Below are 26300 nucleotides of genomic sequence, written 5' to 3' on the forward strand. Positions count from 1 at the left end.
AGGTAACTTGCTTTTCATAATTTAATACGACTTTTGGTTCAACAAAGATGTGTGTAAAATAAACTACATTTTTTAATTGTCTAGGTCTTCTCTGATACCTTTCCGGCATCCAGCGCTTCTTCAGGGAACATAACATTGTCACTTGTTTACATTTTTCATATCTGCAAGCAAGGAGTAAGCATCCAACAGTTGAATAAATATATCAAAGTAGTGTACAGCTGTTTGTCACCCAGGTTAAGAGGTGCACTGACCTGAAGAGTTATACGAAGAAATGTAGGACCTCCTTTATGGGGACTTGTTGTAGGGCAGCGCAACAAGTCACCTTGCTGCACTGCCCTACGTAAAATTGAAAGGGCAAGAATTTACTGTATTCATCCAATACGGTGTAGTCCTGTCCCTTCCACCTGCGCTGGCGCTGTTTTGACAGCCTGGCGCCAATGTAGGCACCCTTGCACCATGGTGCAATGGTGCCTCTATAATTGGCAGGATTGTTTAAGCGCAGGAAGGGGCACCGTCCTGCACAGAAATAATCCATAGAGGCGTTTTCCTCTTTCTACTGCAGAATGCAGCACACATAGAAAGAGAAAAAAACGAGGCAAAATAAAGATATTTCTCCTCGTTACATCTGCCCTGGGGAGGCGTAAGATATTGACACATTCCAATCTTTGTAAATCTGAGAATGCGTCAAAACCATGAACGTTGCTTGGGAACACACATGGCAACGCCCATGGAACGCTTCCCCTGCGCAGTGTAAGTAGGCGCCGGGTTACTTTACTCAAGGTTTATGAGGTCACTCAAAGCCACGCAATGTGGCTTTGCGTGGCTTCATAAATGTGACTCAGAGCCTTGCGTAACGCATGTACCACATTCTGTGGTGCAAACGTGACGCAAGGCTCTCATAAATATGCCCCTTAAATTGTAGAGTGCTACGAGCAGCAGACAAACTATTTCTGACATGAAAGACACAGAGATTATGTAATTTTGTCTTGGACGATGAGGAACTACAGACGCACTGCATCATTACATAAATATTGTTATTTTACAAAATTATCACTGCACTACAAAAATATAAGTACAATACTAAAACATCATTATGTTACAGAAGTATCACTGTATTAAAAAAACATCATTACAAAATATTGCCTTGTCGTACATAGTAACAGAAACTCTACATCTACTGGGACAATGTTTTTGTTTCTTATATTTAGGATACTATATTTGTGTCAGACGATATTTTTGTACTCGACAGCCTGACACAAACTGTGTTAGTAGATTAGGGGTCAATCAATCAATCAGGAGTTTGTTAAAGCGCGACTACTCACCCGTAAGGGTCTCAAGGCGCTAGGGGTGGGGGGGGGGTTGGGGGGTGCAGGTTCCATTCCATCAAGGAGGGCGTCTGTCGAAGAGCCATGTTTTGAGGTTTCTTGTGAAGATGGGGAGCGATGTTGTCTGTCTGAGGTGGAGCGGAAGAGCGTTCCATGCTTTGGCCGCGAGGAAGGAGAAGGAGCGGCCTCCCGATCTGGTCTTTCTGGTGCGGGGGACCACAGCGTAGGAAAGCTGGGCTGATCGTAGGGTCCTTTGGGGTGCGTGGAATTTGAGTCGGCTGTTCAGGTATGCTGGTCCGGTGCCGTGGAGGGCCTTGTGTGCGTGGGTGAGCATCTTAAAGGTGATTCTCGCCTCGACGGGGAGCCAGTGGAGTGTGCGCAGGTGCTGGGAGATGTGGCAGTGTTTTGGCAGGTTGAGGACCAGTCTTGCGGCGGCGTTCTGGATGTTCTGTAGCTTGCAGATGAGGTTTTTGTTTATTCCGGCGTAGAGTGCGTTGCCGTAGTCGAGTCTGCTGGTGACCAGGGCGTAAGTGACTGTCTTTCGGTGTTCGAGGGGGATCCATTTGAAGGTCTTACGAAGGAGGCGGAGGGTGTGGAAGCAGGAAGATGAGACAGAGTTGATCTGGCGGTCCATTTTGAGCTCGGAGTCCAGGATGATTCCCAGGTTGCGTGCGTGGTCTGTGGGGGTTGGAGGGTTTCCGAGGGCGGTGGGCCACCAGGTGTCACTCCAGGCGTCGGGGTTTGGGCCCATGATGAGTACTTCTGTTTTGTTGGTGTTTAGTTGTAGGCAGCTGTTTTTCATCCATTTGGCGACGGCTTCCATGCCTTCTCGAAAGTTGCGTCTGGCGGTGTTGGGCTCGTTGGATAGGGAGAGGATGAGCTGGGTGTCGTCTGCATATGACACGATGTTGAGTCCGTAGGTTCTGACGATGGGGGCAAGTGGAGCCATGTAGATGTTGAAGAGCGTCGGGCTGAGGGAGGAGCCCTGGGGGACTCCGCAGGTGATAGGTGTGGGGTCCGAGAGGAAAGGGGGGAGTCTGACCCGCTGCGTCCTGCTGGAGAGGAAGGAGCAGATCCAGTCGAGGGCCTTGTCCTGGATTCCTGCATCGTAGAGTCTGCGTATTAGGGTGCGGTGGGAGACTGTGTCGAACGCCGCTGATAGGTCGAGGAGGATGAGGGCTACTGTTTCTCCTTTGTCCAGTAAGGTGCGGATGTCGTCTGTTGCGGCGAGGAGGGCGGTTTCCGTACTGTGTTTTTTTCTGAAGCCAGATTGGGAGGAGTCGAGGATGTTATGTTCTTCAATGAATGTGGCGAGTTGGCTGTTGATGGCTTTCTCGATGACTTTCGCTGGGAACGGGAGCAGGGAGATGGGTCTGTAGTTTTTGAGGTCGGTGGGGTCCGCTGAGGGTTTCTTTAGGAGGGGGTTGACCTCGGCGTGTTTCCAGTCGTCGGGGAATGAGGCGGTCGCCAGGGAGCGGTTGATGGTTTGGCGGAGGATGGGTGCGATGGTGTTGGCGGCTCTGTTGAAGATGTGGTGGGGGCAGGGGTCCATGGGGGCCCCTGAGTGGATTGACTTCATTATCTTCAGTGTGTCTTCGGTGGTGAGGGCTGTCCAGTCATCAATCGCTGGTTTCCGGGTGTCGGGGGTGGTTGGTGAGGGTTCAGTGTGTTGGTTGTCTTCGTCGAAGTTGTCGTAGATGCTCTTGATTTTGTGGTGGAAAAAGATGCTGAGTTTGTCGCAGAGGTCTTGTGAGGGAGGGATGTCGGTAGACTCGCTGGTGGGTTGGGCGAACTCCTTGATGATGCTGAAGAGTTCCTTGCTGTTGTGTGCGTGGGTGGAGATTCTGTCTTCAATCGCTTTTTTCCTCGTTTCTCTGATGAGTTGATGGTGGGCGTTGGTGGCGGCTCTGAAGTTGTTGTGGGCTTCTGTGGATTTGGTGTTTCTCCAGGCCTTTTCGAGGCGGCGGCATGTGCGCCTGGACTCTCGAAGTTCGGTGGTAAACCATCTGGCTTTCTTGGCACGGGTATTGTTGTTTTTCTTGAGGGGGGCTATGGTGTGGGTTACTGCATCGTTCAAGCTTCTGCCACTCAGAGTCTGCTGTCACTTGCCTCCCTTCAAGAACTCACTGCCTTTCTTCTTGAGCACCAAACGGTTATTATCTTTTCTTCAAATAAACAACTTCTCTTTTAGGTGCCGTACATGCGGGAACCACAGGAAGATCCTTTTTACCAACAGTAGCAGGTACGACATCAATTCACAACAAAGTTTGTGCAGACTTGGGTGCGCCTTTTCTCCTGCGGACATGTATTAACTCCTATGTGATGCATGTTTAGTCATCTTGTATATATGTATGCAAGTGTGTCCCTCTCCTACAGTACAGACTGCAGGGAGTCCTTTCCTGTGTGATTTTGAGTCTGTACCTTCCCCCCGGACATAGAGAACACAACAAAATGATGGATGGAGTGCTGAAACTTTTCAACCACTCACCCGTAGTCAAGATATCTTGGTTTAATCCATCCTTCTTTTGCTCACTATGCCACCCCAGTTTGGACCCAACCATATGCAAATCATTCTTGACCATGTTTCTCAAAGGAATAGTCCAGCTCGAACTGCCAGGCCAGGCCAGGTCCTCCCTGGACCGGAAACAAGCCTCCTGGGACCACTTTCGGGGTTTCACCGCTCATCAGCCAGGCTAGCTTGAAACCAGTGGCACAGCGGGCAAGGGACCCACGTCTGGGCATACCCTTGGCCACTTAGGGCGAACATAGCAAACAGTCGCAGGTGCATGGCTCACGGGTGGGGTGGGCATGTGGGTTCGCAGGGGGAAGGGAGGGATCGCGAGGGAGGTCGCTCTGGGGGTTATTAAAAAATAATAATTTAAACTTACCTTGAGGCCATGTCCCGTGTCTTCTCTGCTCCTGCTCTCCTGCCTCCGACAGGAAGCAGGCAGCCAGGCTCCCTCCCTAAAGCCAAACACAACGCTGCAAGCAGCGTTGTGATTGGTCGGGACAGCGCCCAGCAAGGGGTGTATGGGGTGGGCATGTTCTCCATGCAGCCTGCATGGAGAAGGGCAGAGTGCGCCTGACTGGTTCATACATAGTCGGTTCGCAAAATACTGCAATGGTCGCAAAAACAGTGCTTTGTACATCTGGCCCTTAGTCACTTAAAGAGAGAAAAATACGATCTGACCAAACATTATGTCAATTCTGATTAGTGTCATATTGTATCATTGTTTACATCTGTTTACCAACTCCTGGAGTTATTCTTGAAGACTTACTTTCACTACGCTTGAGAGTTAATTGTACAAATTCAGTGCCTTGGTTATCCAATTAGTATTTAAATAATATTGGGAGAATGCAAACCACCAATATGCACCACGGATACTGCCCAGAAACCAGCTGCTTCTAGGACCCAGAGGAATAGCATCACAATCTCCTGCCTATTTATTAATATAACCTGTAAATAACAATATTGCTCAAATAAGACTCTAAGTTAGCGTGTTCTATAAAAAAAGACTGACATGATCTGAAAAAAGGTGGGCAGCTCATAGAGATAGATAAAGATCATCCCTAATCCCACGTTAGATGCAGTACGGTGGACATGATGTAGGCATAAACGGAGAGATGTGGTGGAGCGGCCAGGGCAGCTGACTTCGGAGCACAGGGTTTACGGTTCAATCCCTGGCTCCAGCGGCAGATCAGCTCAGCACCATGTGACTCTGGGCAATAGCTCGCTTAATTTCCACGACGGCCCCCAGCGCCTTGAGACCCGTAAGGGTGAGTAGTTTGCGCTTTACAAATACCGGGTTTACGATTTTTAGGCATGGCTCTAAGTCCCAACTTTACTACTGTATAAACGTATTCTAAAATCTAGACGGAACCCCCAATACAGGGTAATTTCCCTAGAGGTGGCAGTCTCTAGGCTTCACCAGTGGAAACGCCCCCATCCCATTGGAGCACACTGGCATCAGAAGGTGATGGACTAACCTCAGGGTAGCTCTTGAGTTGAATGCTCACTGATGACAAAGTTAAAAAAAATATATATTTTATTATGTTTTTCTTAAATAACACAAGAAATAAACCATAACAAAATCAGGTACAGTCATGAAGCGTCATACAGTAATAATCCATACATCAAATAGTACACTTTTATGGCCGCAGCGGGCCATTTGAAAAGAGTAATGCGAACCCTACATTGTTGTATCGGAGTATCATGGGGTCTCCTTGTCCTTTAGGCTCCAAGGCCCACCGCCGGTCATGTTAGCCTGAGAGGAACAACCATCTAGAACTCGACTAGTCGTCACCCACTGCAACATCAAAGCCATAGTACTTCCTCCATTTATCCCATATCCTGTGGAATTTCTTCGGGCATCCCCTCACCTTTACGTGACCCTTGCTGCTGCCATATACATGTCCATCCCGGCCCTCCATTCTCGGAGTAGTGGTGCAGTGATGGCCCCCCACATTCTTTCCACTTCTCTCTTTGCCACCACCAGTGCCAATGATGTAAAAAGTATTTATGGTCTGCTCAGATCTACGTTGCCCGGGATTCCCAACAGTACAAATGTAGGGTCCGAGGGTATAGCAACCCCCAATACTTCACTCAGTTCCTGCAATATCTTCCCCAATAGACCTGTATTATAGTGCAGTCCCAAATGTTGTGATGAAAGTCGTCCTCACCATGTCCACATCTCTGACAGGTAGGTGTGCTGGCTCGTCCTATTTTATGTAGTGTGGCTCAGTCGTAGTAAGCTCTATGGAGTATTTTTAACTGAAGGAGGTGAAGGCTTGATTTGATCGCCACCTCCCTAGGGTGCATTAAGGCTGCCTCCCAGTCTATGGTTTCGAGTGTGCTCAGGTTCCCCTCCCAGGTAGATTGTAGCTTGCCCAATCTGTCCGGGACATAATTATTGAGGGTCCGGTAGTTAGTGACACTGCCTTCATAGGAATGTGCTCCTGGAGCAGTCTCCCCTCCAGTGGTGCATAATCTGGCAGAGGGGAAATCACCTATCTTCTCTGCTTGCCATGCGTGCCTGATTTGAGCATACCTGAGAAACTGGGAGGTCTGTAGTGTAAAGTCTTGTTGAAGGGTATCGAAACTCTTAAGTTTACCCTTAACCATAATATCCCCTATGGTGGAAATGCCAATATCGTCCCACCCTCCAACGCCTCGTAGCTTCCCTATTTCTGTTAGCCAAGAGCAATACCAGAGAGGTGTTTGTTTAGTGAGTTTCGGGTCCCACCCCATTGACTTTGTTGCCCTCCCCCATGCCTCTATTGTGGCTTGGGAGAGTCTGTGTAGTATGTACTATTGTTTTGCGACCAAAATATGGTCACAAAACATTCGTACTTTACCACAGATTCAAAGTTAGTGGTAACTCATTTGCAAATGGGAAGGGGGTCCCCTGTGAGAGTGATTAGAAAAATATTTTTTTAGAGCAAGCAGTGGTCCAACGGCCCCCTTCCCACTCTAAAAAAATAAAATGGAAAATGGGCTTCAGTAAAAAAAAAGATTGATTGATTTAAAAGTAATCTAAGACATGGTGGTCTGCTGATCCAAATAGGCCACCATCCCTGTGATGGCAGTGAATTTACCGGTCACAAATTGCAGCCTACCTCATTAATATTCATGAGGTAGGTGTATTTGCGACGCACTAGGAATCTCCTGTTGGGAAACAAGGGCAGAAATAACTTTAGTACAATATTAATAGAATTAGCAAAAATGCGCTATATGGTAAGAGCTATTACTAATGAGTAGTACATCTGGCCCATCATTCCGGTCCCTGTTCATACAGGAGGTGTGCACAGGGGTCAGAATCTAATAGCCTGTGTATAAAATGATTCAAAAAGACAGAAAGCCAGAGAAGACCTCTACTGTCCTGCTTGTTTGATGCACTCCCTGTTTTTTTTAACCTCAACTTAAACCTCTTTCTCAAAGTCATGAGTGTGAAGTCCTCTCTAGTGCGAGAGGTGGATCTGCATTTCCCTTAATTTCCGTTTCTTGCCCCCAGGAGCAGTTTTATTGACAACCCAAGAGGAAATACGCGCAGTCACCCACATGCATACAATACATGCAGCTCCAGATGAAGTGCACACAGTCAAAGGTGAACTACATGAAGCCACAAGCAAAGCACACATTGCAACAGAAGAACCCAGTGTACATTCAGTGACAGGTGAGTCTTCTTTCCAATGCTACCAAAGCTTCTTTTTGTCACGGAGGTCGGTGTAAGAGTAAGGACAGTCATCACTGTGCTTAAAAGGGATTGCAAACCATCTTCCTCTTCTGCACTGAGCCTGGTCTATGGAAGCATCTTATGTACAATGACGCTAAATCACTGAACATATAAGGGATCATGAAACTGGGTAGACTGACGAAACACGGCAAGAGGATGGTATTGTGTATTGCAGCGTCCCAAAGCTGGTCCATGCACAGATGAGTGACTATGTCCCACTCTTGCATACAAGAGACCCAGCTCACGACAGAGACGTATGTGAGCTTCTGTAAGGTGCTTTAATAATGAATACAATAAATATGTTGTTCGCGTTTTAAACAGTTAAATTACTTTCCCAGACAAGTTAAAATAGAGATGCCGAAGATCAGTGGTTCTTAACCTGTGATCCGGGGGCCCATGGGGGTTTGCGAAGCCTACTCAGGAGGTCCGTGACTGCTCAGAAAATTAATTAATGTTAATTAATTAATGTTAACAGATTAATAAAGTGTATACAAATAAAGAAGCAAAATGCACAACTAAAAATGTTAAAACATTCTGTAAATGTAAAGCAATTTGAAATTGAAAGCTAAAAATTAAGATACTATCTTCAGATTGATTCATGGGAGCAGTGCAAGTGCATCAAACAGAATATAGTAAAGGATTACAAATTCCCATTCAAATATAGGTTTGTTTATATTTGTGAATTAAATAAACTATGCCATATTTTGTATTTGTGTTTGATGAATGCGTGCTTCTGTTTTTTTCTGTATTATTCTGCAGTTCCAAGTATCTAAACTGTTTAAGCTGGGAACACTGGCTTCCAGTAACGACTAAATGCAGGCCCCCAGATTCTAATATTGATTCAGTGGGGGTCCCCGCCTTCCTGTAATGATTAAGTGGGGGTTTACAGAAGTCAATAGGCTAAGAACCGCTGCTGTAGATCTCTGGAAGGCTCTGGATAGATGGGGTGGAAATCTAAGTACATGACTGAGTTACAGATAATACATAGGCCCTTATTACAAGCTGAGAGTCTGGGCCTGATTACAATGATGGTGGGACTGCCACCGACAATCCGTCAGTAGCGGTCCCACCTCCATCGTAATACAGATTATAGCGGGCGGATGTCTGGCAGTCGGAGAGACTGACCACAACGGATCCGACGGGTTCAGGGAGCTTGTCAGTCAGTTAGAGGGAGATGTATCCCTACAACAGTGGCGGTGCCTGCTCAGTCACCGCCGTAGGGATTACAACAATGTCCCTTTCCGCTGGCCGTTTCATAAAAAAGGCTGGCAGAAAGGGAATTTTGGGGCCCGTATCAGTTCCTCCTTCCCCCCCTGAACCTCCGATATGGGTCTACACCACATGGTGAATGCCATATAGTGTAGGGATATGCAAAATATGTTTTTTTGCATAAAGAATACACTTTGTGACCGCCGTGAAGGCGGTCACATTGTAAGTCCTATGACCGAACCGCCGGCAACTAGTCTGGTGGTTCCATTCCCCACCAGGATGGCAGTCGGACAAAAGTCTGACCGCCATCATAATTGTAGTGCCAACAGTGTTTGCATAAGGATCAGAATTTCAAGTTAATTGCACCCCTGTGACATATTTCAGCAGTTCAAACATGCAAAAATTGATTTGTGCAAAAGATTCAGAAAAAGGCATAACATGGGGAATTTGGTGCTAAAACTGACAATAGGCAATAGGAGAACATGGTCCATTCTAGACAGGATTCCAATACAAACAAGTAGGAGTCTCAGAAATACCTGGAAATAAGAGGATATCTGTAGGCAAAAAAATCAAGGGAGGACAAAGAATTAGGTACAGACATAAGTTAGTATCTTCAAATGATTTCATTAGCAATCAATAACTTTAAAATAAAGGTATTAAACCACAGAAAATCAAGGATTCGATTTTGACTGTGCCGGATGGGTAGCTCCATCACAAACATGACACATATCCAATCCACTGTATTACGGGTACCATAAGCTACAATGGACTTGTAAGAAGGCGGAGGGATTTCCATCACATTCATGACAGTGTAACCCATCTGCCAAAGTCTAAATCAGGCCCTTAATCTTAAATGGATTCACTGGTCTTCCATTTCTGGTCATACTATAGCAAAGTTTTAATTATCCAGAATGGCAAAACATTGCATAAGGATTCAGCTAATTTGAAATTATTTCAGCCATATTATTGTCTTCTGCTAGACTAGATAAGTAACATTTGGTAAATTAATTGCAACAACACACTTCAAAAATTGCTTCCTTAACTCCTTCCGCTAATGCCACATGGCACAACTCCAGCTGAATTAGTCTTGAGGCGTATTGTTCCTCAATCCAGAAATAACTCTCAATACATTTGCCTGAATCAGATTTAGTTGAGCAATGCAGATCACTCCAAAGGCAATCGGAATGTAGCACAATACTGAGATTTTTCGGCTTCAATCTCATGTAGGACAGAAATTGGAGAAACTGCTTCATAGGAACTGTAATATTTATATATTCCACCCATGGTTCAAATGCATTTTTGCTTTACATTTTCAATGTGCAGCTCTCAATATAAATCTGGGTCAAACATCAAACCAAAGTAGTTATGTTGCAATGTCCATTCAGTAAATCTCACTGTGGTGGACCGTCAGAAGGCAGACAGTGTTGTGGAGGACTTTACGACTGCCATCTTGCCTTCAGTGCACCTACCACATTTTGAGTTGTCTGCCAGCCCTGTGGACAACTCTATACATTGACAAGAATCACCATTATGGAGGTTCCTGTCAATTTAGGAAAAAATTGCCACACGTTATCTCCCATGGGGTTGGGGGTAATTTATCCTTTTTTATTGTTCCTCCCTGCCAGTATGTACCTAACAGTGATGGACAGTAGAAAAAAGCCATTTGATTGCCCACTCTCAGTGGGACTGATGGACAGATGGCTTACTTCCTGCGGCTCCAACTCCCTCGGCTGGCAGAGGAAGGTTTACGCCAAAGGAGAAAAGTTTACTCCATTAGAGTGAACCTGGTGGTCCACCAACTCTAAATCGGAAAGGTGGCCTGAGAGTTTGGCAGAGAGGATACTCCGTTGTCAATTAGGGGGCATCCTCTCTGCCAGATTCTAAATACCCCCCTAAGTCTTTTAAGTAGTCTGGATTTTTCAAATGTTGGGTACCTCCAAAAAACTTCCTCTTTTAATGCGTACTCAGGGAATTGTCCTTGTCCTTGTTCATTACCAGAACGTAATCTTGAAAAGCTTTGGCTCCTGCAGGAAGGCCTCGAACCTAAACAGATACTCCAGGTACATCCAACTCTTGAAAATCAGCTAACTGAATAGGATGTGCAAATTAGACAACCAGAACAACTTCATTATCACCTCAGCCTCAACATGCTCAAATTCTCAGCAGTTTCAAGATTCACAACACCATTTTCAACTTTAGCAATTTTAAGTGGGCCTAAATAAGCAGACTTACCCTTTTTAACAAACACAGGTTATTTGACATAGACACTTTCTGCCACTTGTAAGAAAACAAAAGGGTCCCATAATGTTAAAACCCATTTTTGCCTAAGGCTCTTTTGGAACTTCAACTGATGAGAGAGGGCCTGTCCTGATTACCTGGGACTTATCATTGTGAGCACATTGAATGCAATCTCGAATCAACTCTTCAACTTGTCTACACTTTTTTGGCCACCAGTATCTTCCCCTCACCGTTGCCTTAGTGAGATTGCATTCCAAATGTCCTTCTTGGGTCAAATTAAAAATGTTCTCCTTACACCAGACAGGGGCACAAGTCTCTCTCTCCTACACAACTCCTCTTCAGTGATACACAACTTCTGCAGAACATTCCAAAATTCCCTAAGAGGTTTATACAGCCGATAAACCTGGTCAACATTTATTTATTTATTTATTTTGAAGGTTTCATATATCACGAACAAGACCCTTGCGGGTATCAGAGCGCTCTACATGCCATATATTGAAAACAAGTATAAGCATAAAAACATACAATTAGAGGTAATTTAGGTATAAGGTGCTCAAAAGTACAAACTAGTAATTGCAATACGGTGCTCAATAATACAGACTAATAATTAGAATACAGTAATAAGTAAGTAGTTCACGTGAATTTAGCTATGAGAATCGCTTTCACTTCTTTTCATTAACAACAAACTTCTCTGTCTACAGCATCCTTATTTGTTTCTTTTTTCCACTTCTTTTCATTCAAAGTAGATTCTCTAGTCCATCTATCTGACAATTCTGTCTCCTTTGACTCCCTCAGTTCTTGCAAAGATTAGCATGACAAACAATCTGCCATAGCATTCTTGAATTTGGGTATATATCCCAGGAAAAAATTATATTCCTCAAGACCCCCATCCATATCGTGATCCTTGGAGTGGGCCTTCCTGACCCTCTTTAAGTTAAAAGATTGACAATGGGACTGTGGTCTGATCTCGGCACTTAAGGAAGAACGCACAAAGAAAACTTAAAATGGGGAATTGCCCGTAAAAATGCAAGTGCTTCACTCTTAGTCACAGATTAATATTCTTTCACACTGATAAGAGAAAGTGAGGCAAAAGCCACTAACTTTGCTTCACTATCAATATTCTGGATCAGAACTGCTCCTATACCTTTTATGCTAGCATCAGTTTCTAAGAAGGTTTTACGGGTAACTTTTGCTAATCTCTTCCTTCACAACATTAGTAGCTTGACTGCACTTATCTATCCATATGAACTTAACTGGCTTTGAGCAAAGTCCTGAGAGACTGGACAACATTGGAAAATTTCTTAACAAATTTGAAATAATACTCTTCCAGGCCTAAAAAGGACCTGACCCGACCCGACCTTTATCCAAAGGAACTAGCACTTTCACCACTGACTTAAACTTTGGGTGAATCCCTTCTCTCGAAAACGTGTATCCCAGATAGAACAAGGCTCCCACCCTAAACTTGCATTTCTCTCTTTTCAGGGTGAGTCCTCTCTCCCCTACAACCTACATAATACCCTCCTAAAAGTCTCATCATTGTTTTCCCTTTCACATCCATACACCAGGTTGTCACCCTGGAAAAACATTACATTATTAAGCCCAGTCAAAACGTTAGCTATGACTCTCTGGAAACAGCGCCTGCAGAAGCAAATCCAAAGAGCATTCAAATAAACCTGAAAGCACCATGGGGAGGGACAAAGGAGGTCAAAGACCAAGAGCCTATATGGATCACAATTGATGATAAGCCACTGAGATATTCATCACACTAACGACTCTCTGAACTGAAAGGACAACGCTTCCACAATATTTGGCAAGGGTTGGCTATCTACACAAATATTCTGGTTGAGATAGCGAAGATCAACACACATTCTTATCTTTGAGCCCCATCTTTGGACACTAAAACAACTGGCACCAGACTCTCAGAGACAATCTCTTCACTGGCATCTGGCTCCAACTACTTTGCTAGCTTCTCATGCAAAGGTTCCATGATTAGGTGAAGTACTCGCCTAACTCTGTGTACAACAGGTTTGGCCCCATTTTTAAAAAATAATTCTGCAAGAAAAATTCTTTCCTAATTCAAGTTACCCTTTACAATTTCACTAAACTCCTGTACATTTTTATGGCCATCACTCACACTGGTTACCAGCAAAACCTGATCCGTGGAATTAGGGTTCATAGTGATACCTAAGTCTATCTGGTGTCTCCACCCAAACGTTTGTTACCTCTTCTGGCCACATATACTTTCCCTACTGTTATGATCCTCATAATAGAGAAATCCACTACATATGTTTTAAATTCTCCATAACAACCAGGATTGACATCAGAAAGATACAAAATAATACCTTCCTTATCAAAAAAATGTTCCCAATTTTCATTACCAATAAAAATGTAAGATGACCCAGAATCTTCCATCACCATTACTTCCTTGTCTCCAATCATTGCCAAACACTCTGGCATACAAGCAGACCCACCATGCCATCTACTTGATTCACATCTTTTTGCTGTTCAATCTATACGGCATACCCATGTAACTCACTCTTTGACACCCCAACATATTGTACTTTAGAACTTTTGCAAACTCTTGCAAAGTGGTCACATTTGCCATATTTTCTTCAAACAGCATTACAAGCATGGCAGATCAAATTATTAGATGGGTGTAATGGACTGCTGCATTTGTAACACTTATTTTTCTGTATCTTTGTGAAATTTTGTTTTAAATTCACCACTCCTATTCTCTGAACTACTAACTTTTCCTCATCAGACATGACTTTGTGTTCAACCACTTTCTCCACCACACTCGACAAACCAGTCTTCATTTCCTTAATCCATTCAGAGGTGTGCTGCACCCCTTCCATACTGTTCACCACCTTCTTAAGAGACAGATTCCTGGAAAGTAACATGTCTTGCACTCTGGAGTTCTTGGTACAACATACAAGCTGGTCCCCAATCAAGGAGTCAGATAGATCACCAAACGTATGTGTACGTGCAAAACTACCCAAACACACTACATAATTCCCAACAGTTTCCCCTTTGTCTTGTAACCCGAGTAAAAATATTATGGTGATCCAAGACAACATTAATGAGGGGACTAAAATGCTCCTCTAGCATTCTGACTGGCATTTCATACACATTCCTGTGTTCATTTTCGCAATTCCCCCCACTGAGTTGGTCTAGACTCTTGTAAACAAAAAGCATCTTTCAATGCCTAAATTATGTAGGAGGACTCCTTGTTTCCTAGCTGCAGAAGAGTTTTCTCCTCCAATCACTTTAAGATAAGAGTCAAATAATGTATTCCATTATTTCCCTTGGAATGAGGGTTCACCAGCATCTGACATACAGTTTGGAGGCTGAGGCATGCTGGTGGCTGCTATAGTCAATTGGTAAAATATTAAGTTAAAACTAACTAAAATAGCAAACCATCACAAATAATTATCACATGAAGCCAAATCAATAAGATTAACCATTTAGAGTAATTCTTCCTACAAGTGCAATTAAACTAGAATGCAAATGATGAGGGTCAGGGGATGAAGATTGTTTGTATGCAATAATGCACTTTGTCCTTGGAGAAGCAGAAGGAAAATTGCAGTTTCAGTTCTCTGGAAGTATCTGACTCACAACCATCTGCTCCCGAAAAGATATGCCGCCATGCAAAATATGTCGTAGGGAGGGGTAGAGATAGCAACAACCTTTCTGTGCTTACTCCTGAAAGTTGCTGAAGATAACAATGAATCAATAAATCAGTATTTGTATATCGCGTCTAATCACCCCGGCGCTATGCTGCAGGTGTCAGTTGAAGAGCCATGGCTTGAGTCCTTTCCTGAATTGGCCCACTGAGGGTGCAGAGCGGAGGTCGAGGTGGAGGGTGTTCCAGGGTTTGGCGGCAAGGTGGGAGAAGGAGTGTCCGCCGTAGCGGCTGAGGGGGATAAGTGGTGTCTGATCGAGGGTGAGGTGTGTGAAGCAGAGGTTTCTGGTAGGTTGGTTGAGGATCAGGCGGTGGTTCATTTAGGCTGGTCCTTGGTTGTGGAGGGCTTTGTAAATAAACAACAAATGTTGGGCTAAGTTGCTTAGACACAAACTGTGTAAAACACAGCCAGTACAATTTCCTTTAATATCCCTTCACAGTGTCTCTGTTAACAGTGTTGCTGGGGCTCACGATTAGCAAGTGATCACGCTGTAAGAGCGTGCAAGCCAACAGGATTCCTGTATCTTGTAGGCATCAATCAATGCACATCTCGATGCTTCCTGATGATTACATTTCAGTTGGGATTTCCTGATGGAGTTACAGGAACTAGTCACCTCATGGTCTCCTTCCTCCAGTGACCAATCACACGTAAGGCTGAAGGGCATTTCAAAACAGTAGCACATGGATACTGTGGTGCTGATTGAAAATACGCTTCCTGGGATTCTACCTGCCATCCGTGAGGAAGTCAGACTCGTGCTGTGTGCTCCCTAGCATTCCCCGCATTCCCTGCAACTGTTCGCGACACCCGCTCCGCGGGTGCCGCTCACCGCCTCCTTGCCCCATCCTCCCTGGTGTGAGCGGCTCCACAGGCGGTGGAGAGCAACGCGCTCCCAGGTTGAGGCTAAATTCAGCAGATTGTGCGTGGTGCCTACCGGGGGACTGCGAGGTCCAGCAGCCTCAGCTGCACACAGCTGCTGCCTCTTCCCCCGGCGGCCACGCCCCCAGCCTCCGCATCAACACCGCCTGGGTTTTCTGGCTGACTGACGCTTCCTGGGATTCTACCTGCCATCCGTGAGGAAGTCAGACTCGTGCTGTGTGCTCCCTAGCATTCCCCGCATTCCCTGCAACTGTTCGCGACACCCGCTCCGCGGGTGCCGCTCACCGCCTCCTTGCCCCATCCTCCCTGGTGTGAGCGGCTCCACAGGCGGTGGAGAGCAACGCGCTCCCAGGTTGAGGCTAAATTCAGCAGATTGTGCGTGGTGCCTACCGGGTGACTGCGAGGTCCAGCAGCCTCAGCTGCACACAGCTGCTGCCTCTTCCCCCGGCGGCCACGCCCCCAGCCTCCGCATCAACACCGCCTGGGTTTTCTGGCTGACTGACGCTTCCTGGGATTCTACCTGCCATCCGTGAGGAAGTCAGACTCGTGCTGTGTGCTCCCTAGCATTCCCCGCATTCCCTGCAACTGTTCGCGACACCCGCTCCGCGGGTGCCGCTCACCGCCTCCTTGCCCCATCCTCCCTGGTGTGAGCGGCTCCACAGGCGGTGGAGAGCAACGCGCTCCCAGGTTGAGGCTAAATTCAGCCGATTGTGCGTGGTGCCTACCGGGGGACTGCGAGGTCCAGCAGCCTCAGCTGCACACAGCTGCTGCCTCTTCCCCCGGCGGCCACGCCCCCAGCCTCCGCATCAACACCGCCTGGGTTTTCTGGCTGACTGACGCTTCCTGGGATTCTACCTGCCATCCGTGAGGAAGTCAGACTCGTGCTGTGTGCTCCCTAGCATTCCCCGCATTCCCTGCAACTGTTCGCGACACCCGCTCCGCGGGTGCCGCTCACCGCCTCCTTGCCCCATCCTCCCTGGTGTGAGCGGCTCCACAGGCGGTGGAGAGCAACGCGCTCCCAGGTTGAGGCTAAATTCAGCAGATTGTGCGTGGTGCCTACCGGGGGACTGCGAGGTCCAGCAGCCTCAGCTGCACACAGCTGCTGCCTCTTCCCCCGGCGGCCACGCCCCCAGCCTCCGCATCAACACCGCCTGGGTTTTCTGGCTGACTGATGCTTCCTGGGATTCTACCTGCCATCCGTGAGGAAGTCAGACTCGTGCTGTGTGCTCCCTAGCATTCCCCGCATTCCCTGCAACTGTTCGCGACACACGCTCCGCGGGTGCCGCTCACCGCCTCCTTGCCCCATCCTCCCTGGTGTGAGCGGCTCCACAGGCGGTGGAGAGCAACGCGCTCCCAGGTTGAGGCTAAATTCAGCAGATTGTGCGTGGTGCCTACCGGGGGACTGCGAGGTCCAGCAGCCTCAGCTGCACACAGCTGCTGCCTCTTCCCCCGGCGGCCACGCCCCTAGCCTCCTCCTTCTTTGCTGGCCTCTGCTCTACCGCGACGCGGGACGCGCGCGGGGCGGAGCACGGGGCGAAGACCGGGCAAAGAGCGGGCCGTTTGAGGCCGTTAGAGGACGTGAGAGTCCGGTCCGGGCCCTATCTCTTTGTCGGCCAATCCAAGTCCTATTGTAACACTTGTGAAATGTGCACACGGGAAACTAGGAGTAAAACATCTTCGCTTGCCGCGGCCGGAGCGGTCAAAGGCCCAATCGACACTTACTTTGCCAAAGCGGGCTCCCTCCTTATCGAGGATATCCAGGTCTTGGAACGCAGAATATCCCAAGAAATAGACTGGGTAAGGAGATCTTCGTTGGGCCCCATGGCCCTAGCTAGAACCCCAGAAAATAGTTCTGCATTACCAAATACTTCTAGCACAGACCTGGTACTATGCCCCCCTGCAGATTCTATGACCACTACTTTAGAATCCACTATTGATTTGCAGAGTGATTTTGACGATATGAGTCTTAGGGGTCTACCCACTATCCAACCCGTCCTGCTTACACCATTAGAGAATACAGAGACAGCACTAACTACAGCGGCAAACATAGATAGTAACAAGGGATCCAGAGAGGGGGCTATTCCAAAAAAGAAGCAAGCGATGCAAAACCTACAAGAGCTTAGGCCCAATACTCCCAAATCCAAGCAAGTTAGAGGCAAAGGGGGGAAAGAAGCCACACTTGCCTCCGTGGTGGAGAGGCCGGGTATGCTACCCACCCCTATATCCCCCAAACCTACCCCACCTTCACAAGGCACTAATAATACGCAAGTAGACACCTCTTCGGATGACATCACACTAGAAGATATAGGTACACTGCTCAGGTCACTATTAAGTCCCCTCGAGGCGAGACTGATTAAGATAGAAGCAAGATTAGTCACTATTGAAAAGGCAACCGTGCAACTTGCTGATGCAAGGAAAATTGACACTAGTGGGACCAAAACAATAAAGGAGGGCCTAGGCTCTGAAACTAGTAAAGATAATAGTCTTTTGGTACTAGCAAACAACAAACCTTCAGACCTAAAACCCAAACCCTCAGTACCCCCAAACAAGAATGCACCACAATCACTAGCTGCAAATAAAGCTCCGATGTCGACGCAGCAACCAAATACTGCCTCCCCAAAACCAGTTCCTCCCCCTCCTAAAGAAAACTCTATGCCTTCAGCAAAAACTAAGAACGACCCTCCCCTGGATGGAGAGAAACCATATACTAAACGTAAATTACAGTTTGTAAATCTCCCCCCAGAAGCCTCGCCCTATACCGTAGTTATGGCAGGGGTGCCCGAACTCAATCCCCCTATATTCGAACCAAACACCTCACTTAAGAATAAAGTGATAAACTGGCTCTCGGTTAATAGACCACTTCCGAGAGGAACAGCGAGTGACATAGCCACGACCAAGAGAGTAGCTTGGGTGGGGCACACCAGGAAATCTATAAGAGGAGATTGCATCTTGGTTTCTTTTAGAGACCCCAATACAGCTGCATACATTTGCTCTTATGTTTCTGATGAGGACTTTGGCAGCACTATACAAACACTTCCTCTTGCCTTTTTTTATCCATCCGATGCATACAACACAGAGGATCTTAGATGGGGGTATCACCAAGAGTTATTGGAGGGCTGGGAAAACTGCCCCAGGGAGACTAATAACTACTTGTTACACAGGGAAAGAACCAGAGAGTACTTCCCTAGTTCTGGGGATGAGGCTGGCTGGGAAACTATCACTAGGAGGAGGAGGGGGGTGGTGGACTTAAGAGAGGAGTACCTGGGCCATATAGAACTCACTATCCTGCTTATTTACCCACACAGAATCGATACAGTAGCTTGGAATTAGTAGATTGACAGGCGGTCGAACTGGGGAATGACGCCTGTGCAACTTCCCCACTCGAGACCATTACACCTACAGACCATCCACCTGTTACCCTCATATCTATAGCCCCTGATTTACACCATGGGGCAATTAGCACAGTTGAACCTAGCCTGACCCCAAGCTTGTTATCCCCCTCCCTACCACTGGCCATTAGAAAATCGGGTAAGAACCACTCCACTTCAAATCAAAGGGTATACCCCGAGACTCCCGATATCAACTTGGTTCCTATAAGTCCTCCACACAACCAATCGACAGTTATAACAGCAATCTCCTGGAATGTGGCAGGGCTCTCCAACAAATTAGACTGTCCAGAGTGGGGTTCCTATATTAGTTCTAAAAAATTATTACTCCTTCAAGAAACATGGGCGCGAGAAAAGATAGAATTACCGGGTTTTGCTTCCTTCTTCAACGCAGCCAAATGGGGGGGAAGGGGCAGGCCATCAGGTGGACTAATGATAGCGGTAGCAACGGACTTAGGTTGTCAAGCTACCAACTTAGAGACTGCTTCTGACGATTTGCTGGCTGTTCTACTCGAATGGCCAGACTCTACGAAGCTACTAGTGATCACTATCTACTCTAGGCCGACACAGATGCACAAAGAGTCAAGCACTGTGGATGAGTTAGCTAGTTTCCTAGAGGGTATTCCAAGTGAACTTGCCTGTCTGGTTAGAGGCGACTTCAACTCTCACTATGAACCTTTGCCTGGACTACGCGATGGTCCTTCCTTAGATGAAGATTCCTGCTGGTTTATACCGGAGACGGCGGCACCACCCCCAAGGGCTTGGACTCCCCTAGCCCTGCAGATAAACGCCCTCACTCTTAATTTTGGTCTTAGGGCATGCAATGGCCGTTGCAAATCGGATACACCTAGTAATCCTACTTACAATAAAGCTGGTAGTGAGTCCAGACTGGATTACATTATGGTTAAAACGTTCATGTGGCCAGCAATAGTTGATTTTAAAGTTTGCCCAAGAACGGATAGTGACCACAGCTCTTTGGAATTGATGTATTCACTTCCTGGGAGGGAGGATACATCGCAGGGCAGGGGCAAAGAAAAGACGGGTCTCCTACTTGAAAACAATCGCAGGAAAGTCAAGTGGGAGAAGTTGGCGAATAGCACGGATAGAATACCCCGACTATATGAAAGGTTAATCCCTTTGTTGGAGAATGCCTTTTATCTAGGAACCAAAGATCAAGATGAAGATACTAGAGGAGAGTTAGCACAAACGCATAAAAGCATTATTGCCTCTCTAGAACAGGATCTGTTCATAACCATAGGGAAAAGGAATGCCCATAAGCCTAAAACCTCTTGGTATAATGCCACGTGTAGGGAGGCAAAGGCCCATTTGCTATCTGCTATCAAGGGACACCTTAGTAAGGAAGAAATCCGTGCTAGGAGGAAAAAGTATAAATCGCTTCTGGTGAATGCGAGGGCGGAATGGGACTCCGAGTACTGGGAGAACCTTGTCAAAGCACTGGCATCCAGAGATTCCCGAAAAGTTTGGCGCATAGTGGCGAATGGTACGGAGGACCTACCCTCCGCAATAGAGCCAAATATTGCCCCCTCAGTATGGCAGGCCCACTTTGAAGCATTATACGCGGAGGGTGGTTGGGAACTAATCAGCGACGGAGTTCCAACTATACCCAGCCCCTCAGATGTCCCCATCACTGAAAAGGAGGTGAGGGAGGCCATTAAAGGGCTGGCTGCCGGAAAAGCACCGGGGTTGGACGGGGTCCCGGGGGACCTGTTCAAACAAGAACCAGGGATATGGGCACCGTACCTCACATTAATATTCAATGCCATTTGGGGGGGAATGACGGTGCCCGATACTTGGAGGGGAGCAGAGGTAGTCCCAATTTACAAAAAGGGATCCCCCCTGCTCCCTTCCAACTATCGGCCCATTAGTCTGATCGACATATCGCAGAAACTCTTTGGCAGACTGATCTTGAATCGTTTGCAAGCGTGGATTGAAGAAATGGACATCCTATCTCAGTACCAGGCAGGATTTAGGGAGGGAGTATCCACCACAGATCAAATCTTTAGGTTACACCTTCTCTATTGGAGAACAGCGGTAATCAAGGGCGGCAGTCTATATACCATCTTTGTAGACCTACGTGCCGCCTTCGATTTAGTCCCTAGATCAAGGTTGTGGAAAGTGATGGAAGAACTGAAAGTCCCTGCGGATATTTTGGCAATCCTGATGAGACTCCATTCCAACAATTATGCCCGCGTGAGGTGTGGCAAAGGTGGCAAACTAACCGAAAGGTTCCCCGTTCGCAGAGGTGTGAGACAGGGGTGTGTGCTTGCACCCACCCTGTTTTGCATCTTTGTGAACGGGGTTGTTGCTCACCTAAACAGGATTGTCAACTCCGATGCCCCAAAGTTGACGGGCAACAGGGTGCCTGCAATTATGTTTGCAGATGACACCCTGTTGCTGTCTAAATCCCCGATGGGGATCCAACGCATCTTGGATGGCTTTTTAGATTTCTGCTCTGATCGGGGATTGGAAATAAACCCTCAAAAAACAAAATTTATGATTTTAAATCCCAAATCTCGAAATCGAACCCCTCCCACGCTAGGCACCGTCCAATTAGAACGAGTGCATAACATTGAATACTTGGGGATCACCATAAATGAACATTTAACATGGACGTCGCATCAGGCCAAAGTGACCATCAAACTGGCTCAGTTGGCGGGTGGAACTTTGCGCCTGGCTAATAAAACACGCTATCGACCATTTACCTCAATTATCCATATATACAAAACACAAGCCCGGGCGGGGGTTACATACGGGGGTGAGTTGTGGGGCCACATCCAACATTCAAAGCTACAGTCCACTGAAAACAAATTTCTGAGACAAGTAGCCGCCCTTCCCCAGAGCACTCCATTACTACCACTTAGATTAGATCTAGGAATTAAACCCATAACAGAGGAGCTAGGACTTAAACCCTTAACATTCTGGAGGCGTTTGTGGAGTAGCCCAGACCTCGTACACTATAGAGAGGAATTACAGGAATTCCTGGAACTACGGAATACAAAGAAAATTCCGTGGTTAACATATGTAAAGGGGACGTTCGAGGAATTGGGCTACCCGGAACTATGGACGGACCCTGTGAACACATGTACCAGGATTCCAAAAAAGGAAATTGCGAGTGCTTACTATGCTTTGATGCTCACAAGAGCAACTAATGACACTCGAGAGGGGTCTTTGACAAACTTATTTCTGAAAGTGAAAGACTTCTATTCCCTCGAAAATACTCTAGATGAGATCGCTCCTCCACTAACGAGGAAGTTGTTTTTACAGTGGCGCCCAATGTGTGCGTACCCGAAGGAGGATGACGTGCACGCGGTCTTCTTCTGCAAGGGCTACGAGCGGAGCAGGAAATACTGGTTAGTTCCGCTATTGAGGAACCTGGGATTCAGATCTCACCGTACTGCTTACAGAGTTTTAAAATCAGACCTTTCTCCCACTGTGGTTTTTGCAATCTCAAAATTTTTAACGTCACTTTGGTTCATCCGCACCCGAGCTATGAAAAGACTGGTATAATGGGCCCCCACTAAATTGATTTGTATCTAATGTTTTCATGTACTCAAATTTTATCATCTTAACTACTGGATCACACTGTTTAATAACTTTTTAATTGTACATATTGTAATGTATCTTTTATGATCAGTGATCGAAATAAAGATTTTTTGAAATGAAATGATTGAAAATACACTCGCTGGATTCCATGCATCTCCTCTTCAATCGTTGGAGGTAAGCATGGCACAAGAAATGTAACGCGCTACCAACATAAAATAAAACAAGCATTGGCATAGCCAATAGGTTTCGCATTTGGGATCTTATATGTGTTTAGCCATGCAACAGTTGGTGTTGTTGCATCAAGGATATTCTGCTGCATAACTAAATACTTATAGAGTCCAAAAAGGGAGACTTATTGGCTATGCCAATGCTTGTTTGTTTTTTTGTTGCCGTTTTGTTTAAGTTGCCAGATCTACAATAGCTAGACATGTTTTTTGTTAACAGTTCTTTGCATCAAATGAACTTGTTTTCATTGCTCTGAATGTTGTTTCCATTCTGGTTGTAGGAAGCAGTCATTCCTGGGGTTATGGGGGCTGCCTAGCTGTGCGCATGCGCCGAACTTTGCAAATGAGAAAAAGCCGGGTGCAGGTGCAATTTAAAAGTGTGCAGTGAGTGAGCCCCAGGCAGCATGACTCACTCACACAGGAGTTCATGCACTGTACCTGCATACTCAGCATGGTTTAGGGAAACTCGACCCACTCCCTCCCAGGCATCGAACACATATTTACCCTGAAACTGCCTGCTGCTCTGACGGCTGGTGGTGTGTGTGCCTGGTGAAAGCGTGCACTAGCGGCTGGTGGTGTGTGTGCCCGGTGGAAGCGTGCACTGATGGCTGGTGGTGTGTGTGCCTGGTGAAAGCGTGCACTGACGGCTGGTGGTGTGTGTGCCTGGTGGAAGAGTGCACTGACTGCTGGTGGTGTGTGTGCCTGGTGGAAGCGTGCACTGACGGCTGGTGGTGTGTGTGCCTGGCGGAAGCATGTACTGTGCCTGGTGGAAGCGTGCACTGACAGCTGGTGGTGTGTGTGCCTGGCTAAAGCGTGCACTGACGGCTGGTGGTGTGTGTGCCCAGTAAAAGTGTGCACCGACGGCTAGTGGTGTGTGCCTGGTGGAAGCATGCACCAACGGCTGGTAGTGTGTGACAGCTGGTAGTGTGTGTTCCTGGTGAAAGTGTGCACTGATGGCTGGAGGTGTGTGTGCCTGGGGGAAGTGTGCACTGACGGCTGGTGGTGTGTGTGCTTGGGGAAAGTGTGCACTGATGGCTGGTGTGTGTGCTTGGGGAAAGTGTGCACTGATGGCTGGTGGTGTGTGTACCTGGTGGAAGTGTGCACTGATGGCTGGTGGTGTGTGTGCCTGGTGGAAGCGTGCACTGATGGCTGGTGGTGTGTGTGCCTGGTGGAAGCGTGCACTGAGGGCTGGTGGTGTGTGTGCCTGGTGGAAATGTGCACTGATGGCTGGTGGTGTGTGTGCCTGGTGGAAGCGTGCACTGACGGCTGGTGGTGTGTGTGCCTGGTAGAAGCGTGCACTGACGGCTGATGGTGTGTGTGCCTGGTGGATGCATGCACAGAGGGCTGGTGGTGTGTGTGCCTGGTGGAAGCGTGCACTGACGGCTGGAGGTGTGTGTGCCCGGTGAAAGCGTGCACCGACGGCTGGTGGTGTGTGCCTGGTGGAAGCATGCACCAACGGCTGGTGGTGTGTGACAGCTGGTAGTGTGTGTGCCTGGTGAAAGTGTCCACTGACGGCTGGTGGTGTGTGTGCCTGGGGGAAGCGAGGACTGACGGCTGGTGGTGTGTGTGCCTGGTGGAAGCGTGCACTGACCGCTGGTGGTGTGTGACAGCTGGTAGTGTGTGTGCATGGTGAAAGTTTGCACTGACGGCTGGTGGTGTGTGTGCCCGGTGAAAGTGTGCACTGACGGCTGGTGGTGTGTGTGCCCGGTGGAAGCGTGCACTGACGGCTCGTGGTGTGTGTGCCTGGTGGAAGCGTGCACTGACGGCTGGTGGTGTGTGCCTGGTGGAAGCGTGCACTGACGGCTGGTGGTGTGTGTGCCTGGTGGACGCGTGCACTTGAGGTACTGGGTTTTTCAGAACCGGTACTTAACCGGTAACCCAGCGGTGTCAGGGAATACACACCCAAAGACCTCGAGTCCTTTTCCTGATTCAGACCACAGAAACTCAGAGTCTTCTAGGTGAAGTCAAAGATTAGTTTATTGGCTGCAACCAAGGTAACAAGTGTCCTAGAAGTGCAACACGGGGAAGTATATTCTCAGGAGACTGCTCGAATTTACAAAGTCAGGCTTCTCTCTTTATACAGAATATTCAGCTTCAGGCAAACATTCTTCGAATTTGTAGTATGTCATTTACAGTTATTGGTTTACAAAAGAAAAGCAGAGTCATGATGGCATGTACATATTTCACGTCGTGCTGCCCATAACAAATCACCTGGCAAGGCCCAACATTTCATCAGATATCGGTGGACCCCCAATAAAAACAGGCACCTCCCCATCATAAAGTAAGTGAAGCAAAAGAGTAGAGACAGATGTGAGCAAGATACGGCAGGTGTGCGCGCTGTAATGGTTTTATGGCTTGTTGAGTCTTGATGCTATCTTGCTCGGCCACTGGGAGGGCAACTGACCTAACGAATTCGGCCTGGGGCAATGGTTCCAACTTGCACAGGTCATGGAAAAGTCGATTAAGGAGTATGTGTCCTTGTGGAATTGAATTCAACTGGATTAAGGCCTATGTAAAGGGCAACACATAAATGGGAGCCAAGGGTTCAGAACGCAAATGACGATTTCGAGGTGAAATCGTCACTCGAATATGCTGAAAATATATGTACATGATGTACTCGTCATTCTCGGTCTTTTGATACCAGATTCGTCATGTTTCGACGAAGTTTTAATTCTCGAGTTCAGAATGATTACACGAATCCAGATTTTCAGAACCACAATCCCTCCTTTTGCCCTTACATAGGCAATTAATCTATTCTCATGTTAATCTGAGTCCAGATTTATATTCCTAAAGTCATTGAGAAGTTGCTGTAACATCATTCTAGTACTTAGTTCATCTCTTGACACAGGCTTCCTTACACATGATGTAACACAGAGGCCACATATTGCAGGAGCACACTGTATGCATAGACAGAACAGGAAAATAATGGCTAAGACCATCCCAATGACCATTAGAATTTTCCATCCCCAGGCGGATATCAGTTCCCAGAACCATCCCATCAATGACCAATCTCCTTTATCCACACGAATAGATTCGGAAATCTTATGTAGTTTGGAGATGGCCTGGTACACTGTTGGAGCGTTATCAGGGATGAAGATGCAGCAACTAGATTGGATCAATCTGCATACTCCACCTCGGTCTGCAAGGATGACATCTAAAGCGACCCTGTTCTGAAGGGTCATAAGCCGATCCGACTGGAGCTCAGCAGTCAGGTTACTAAGGGCACCAGTAGTTTCTATCACGGTGGACTCAACTACCCTTGTCAATTGCCTTATGTTTCTGCTGTTAGCCATGGATCCCCAGAACGGCAGAAAACCCTTTGCGAAGTCCCCAAATTCTTGACCTGCAGTGTCCTCTTTACTCAAGAAACCTCTAACTACCCTTGTCCTGTGGTAATCCGCCGCTGCTGTGTAGGTGGGAGGTAACAGGAATGAAACAAAACATGAGCCCGAAAAGTCAGGGGGCAACCATGTGTAGGCTCTATCATGACAGATAAAATAAGTACCCTTAGCTGCTAAAAACGCTGGGGAAGTCTGAGATCCAAAGACATATGTTTCTGTAC

The 26300-nt window shown here is 47.1% G+C and overlaps 1 protein-coding gene across 5 annotated transcripts in view; it reads left to right on the forward strand.

The window, feature by feature from the left end:
• LOC144769674 (uncharacterized) overlaps positions 1 to 26300 on the forward strand; it is a 202481-nt gene that overhangs the window by 126683 nt on the left and 49498 nt on the right. For 4 of the 5 annotated variants that reach the window (XM_078653866.1, XM_078653867.1, XM_078653863.1 and 1 more), the window contains 2 exons: positions 3517 to 3567; positions 7337 to 7498. In XM_078653866.1, the coding sequence (XP_078509992.1) occupies positions 3517 to 3567; positions 7337 to 7498 (213 nt within the window). The remainder of the gene's footprint in view (positions 1 to 3516; positions 3568 to 7336; positions 7499 to 26300) is intronic. The other variant, XM_078653864.1, reaches the window with a different exon arrangement.

Source organism: Lissotriton helveticus, chromosome 7 (genome assembly GCF_964261635.1).
Source record: "Lissotriton helveticus chromosome 7, aLisHel1.1, whole genome shotgun sequence".
NCBI classification, from domain to species: domain Eukaryota; kingdom Metazoa; phylum Chordata; class Amphibia; order Caudata; family Salamandridae; genus Lissotriton; species Lissotriton helveticus.